This window comes from Mesitornis unicolor, unplaced genomic scaffold (assembly GCF_000695765.1).
Source record: "Mesitornis unicolor isolate BGI_N332 unplaced genomic scaffold, ASM69576v1 scaffold4448, whole genome shotgun sequence".
NCBI lineage: Eukaryota > Metazoa > Chordata > Aves > Mesitornithiformes > Mesitornithidae > Mesitornis > Mesitornis unicolor.
Genome location: NW_010203748.1, coordinates 143,349 through 147,073, shown reverse-complemented (window position 1 = coordinate 147,073; position 3,725 = coordinate 143,349). Strand labels below are relative to the sequence as shown.

At 36.9% G+C, this 3,725-nt stretch overlaps 1 protein-coding gene across 1 annotated transcript in view; it reads right to left on the bottom strand.

Annotated features, from left to right (window-relative positions):
* Nucleotides 1–319: 319 nt before the first annotated feature.
* Nucleotides 320–3,725, bottom strand: part of ABCC4 (ATP-binding cassette, sub-family C (CFTR/MRP), member 4) — a gene marked incomplete at its 5' end in the record, with an annotated part of 133,360 nt that continues 129,954 nt past the window's right edge. Inside the window, one exon of the mRNA XM_010190819.1 lies at nt 320–1,194. Coding sequence (XP_010189121.1) covers nt 1,087–1,194 — 108 coding nt within the window. The remainder of the gene's footprint in view (nt 1,195–3,725) is intronic.

Genomic DNA, 3,725 nt, shown 5'->3' with positions numbered 1-3,725 from the left:
TCAGCAACAGCCACTCAAAACTACGGGTTGTACTTTCCCACCTATTCTGGTAGGATGTAACTTCAAACAGCTCGAGTTCAACAGAACCCCTGATGCAAAACGTTAAATATACTAAGGTTAAACATTTTTAACATATATTTAATGAATTTGTTGTGTACCCTGCAGTTACAGCTTTGGCTTGAAGGCACAAATATTAAGGCACAATAAATGCAAATAATGTATACATTTCAATGTGTTGTGTTGAAGATAACTTTGTAGTACGCAGTATTTAGGTATAATTACATGTCATTCAAACGTTTCCTCAAGTTATTTTAATACCTTTTTTCTTTGATAACCTGGATAAAAAGAGGAATGTATGTTAAATTATTTAAGTATTTCTTCAGTGCAAATGTGGTGATTTTCTTCTAAAGTATAGAAGACTGAGATTGATTTTTCAGCATTTGGATTTTAGCAAAATAAAACTAATATTTACATTCAACTTGAACGGCATTATTTGAATTATTTATCAAAAAAATAAGTATATAGTACTTTTTGCTATCAAAAAGAAAAAATTTTTTTGGCTTGTTCAAGTCTTTTTTCTACCAACCTGCATAGCTACTTACGACGGGTAGAAAGACAGTTGCACTACTCAACTAACCTGTACACTACTGAGTCTGCTATTTAGACATAACTGTCACGACACTGAAAAAAAATTCTGGTTTTGCTTCTCTTAAAATATTTCCAAAAGACAAAAAGGCCACATTCCAATTTTTTTAAGGAGCTCCAAATATGCACCCTAGACCTGTTAGGTGTCCTGCACCTGTTTAAATAAAAGAGATCTCTACCATCTAACTCTCAAATAAAAATTGAGTGTGCCTATTTTCCTTAGCAACACAAACATAATTAGTTGGAAAGTAAAACATATTGCACTGAAATTAAAGAAAGAGGGACAGCAAGAATTCTCTTCTGAGTATTAAATAGGAAGGATGTCCAGTGCAAAGAATCGCCCTCTCCCTTTCCTCTCCCGTTGACACTCGCCAATGTTGTCACTGAGTCGAGATGCTCTCAGGTTTATATCCTATGGAAAACAGTTAGGGTTATTAGGAATCACAGTGCAGTTTCGGTCACGCTTAATCCTGAGGGAGGGTCCAAGGAGGGGTCTGTGGCAAGTTGACCGTTCTGAACAACTTCTGGGTAATCCTTACTGAAGTACACCTAGGGAAAATACCAGATTCTGTGAGTAATTACACACCAAACACCTTTCCGTTTCAAATAACATTTCTGGAGATAAATATGGTAGACACATACACATGTCCTTAAGGAATCCCAACAGGAACTTCCTTCAGCAACTGTGTGTCACTTTAAAATTAGTAAAATTACTGCATGATCCTACATTATAACAAAGCGTGAGAAAAATCCCACACAACCTGTAGATCCACTCAAATTCTGTTAACTCAGATAAATAGATATGTTACATCACTTTACATTAAACTGATAAGTAAAATCATTTTACTAGCTCAAAACATGGAGATAAATTAAAAACAGGATGACAAAGAAGCTGTGAAATCTTGCGTCTGCACAAGGGTTTCTCATTTTCACACATAAAATGAACACAATGGATTTGGATGTTAATATCAGGTTGTAATCCCTATATTTTACAAACTATGATTGACAACCATTGAAACTTCGAGGTATACGTATGAAATATCCCGGCGTTTAATTTGTGCTGCGGAGCAGTTATAGGGCCTATAGAAATGTGATCTCTGGATAGCGAACCACAATAATGAAAGAAGAAGCAAAGGCTTTAACAATGACTCAACCAAGCAACTTCTCTAAAATGTAAGATGATACCAAATAATAGGACGGTTCTTTGCCAAGCCTTTGAGTTCCTGAATTCTACCAATTTCTAGCTCAACTAGAAGAGATACAGGTTTCCTGATAAATGTATAATCAGAACATAAAGGAAATGAAATGCTGTCAAGTTTCACTGTTCCACAATCATCAGTTTTTAGTAGCTGTATCATATCTCTGTTCCTTGACAGATGCGCATAACAAAATGAAATAATGTCAAGACTTGTGTGCTCTTATCTAAAAATGTGTTTGGGTGAAAAAGGACTTCAAATGCAATTTTTCCAAAGAAGAATGTGAAAAGTTTTGTTTGAGTCTTTAAAAACAGAAAATACACTATCTTTCTGAGGCTGACATGTGTCACGAGTTAGGTCTCATAGTCGGACTGCTTTGACTACGGATTATGAAACATTTCTCCAATTTATATCTGGGAGTGTTGTCAACAAAGTTCAGCTTGTTTGATAATAACGTCCTTTTCGTATCCATGAATACGTGTATAAGACACGCGGGATAAAAAAGAAATAGTCATTCTATGGAAACATTCCTGTAAGTACCACTGTCGTCTTTTGTGTGCGCACACTAACGCAGGATACGTGCATCTTTACAACTTTCAAAGAATATTAAGGTCTGATTTGAATGAATAAAAGAATTGCAAGTCCTGTGAAGAGGCATTTCTCAGTAACCAGCCACAATGGGATGCAACAGAGGGAAGTTAATCAGGCGATGAAGAAACGGCAGCCCCAGTGGTCTATTCCCATTCCGTTCCCACTTTAAAACTTAAAAGGTTGGCATACTTTTAATGCAGCTTTTGCATGCGATTTTTTTAAAATGGAAAACCGTGGCACACTACTGGAGACATAACGAAATGGCAGCTGCTTTTCAACTGTCTCATTGCAATTCTTCCCCTGAACCCAACCCCTCAAGACACTAAATGTCCAAGTCTTTATACAAGTTTCTGCCACTGCCAACAGAGCTGCAATCTTTTAAAAAGTAATCACTGAGGTAACACCTAGTATTTTAATATTTACATCATCTGTCATAGCTTTAAATTAAAATAACCCTGACTTTCCCCTCAAAGCACTGATTGACAGAAAAGCAGCCCTACCATGATGCCACCAGAGACTGCAGAAAAGGCTCTTTCAATGCTGCCAGGAGCAAGGAGAACACACCAACTTTTGTTTATCTGAATAACTGAGCACTTTTTTTCCTTTTTAACTGTTTGACGACTATTTCTCACTTTCCCATAGCATTCTCTCCTAATAGCTTCTTATAAACTGAGCAAAGATAAATGGTCTCATGATGCCAAGGACAGCTCTACTGCAGTCAGGCTCAAAGGCTAGGTAATATATACTCAGCTGTCTCCAATTTGAGCTGTGCCTGCATTGTTTTCTGTGATATTTCCACAAAAAATAGGGATACTGAGTAACTGTAAGAGACCTATGAATAGCAACATTGGATCAATTTGGAAGCTGGAGCTAAGGTTCCAGCAACAGCTCGATCCTGTACTCCTTAGCAAAGAGGTCCACGAGACTTTTAAGGAAAATCAGGTTTCTTCAAAGATGTCCAGGTTAGTCTTCCAATTTAAGCTGTGTAGCCTCTCTTCATTTGCACTTAAAGGATACATGCAGAATCCATACTGTTCCAGAAAATGCATTTAAAGTCTCACCTTACTGAAAGAAGCTCTCGGTACAAGTTTGTGCTGCACAAGATTCAGGTCCAAAATGCAATAAATCAAAAATCACTGCCAAAGCATGGCCACATTCCAAACCATTTTACTTAGCAACCCACTGTAACGCCTTTTGAAAAGTATGTATATATGTCATATTACCATTTCTTTTTATGTGCAGCATGCTGTTTTTCAACAACAGAAAAAAAGCTGTTCTTCATAAAAGCGGTTC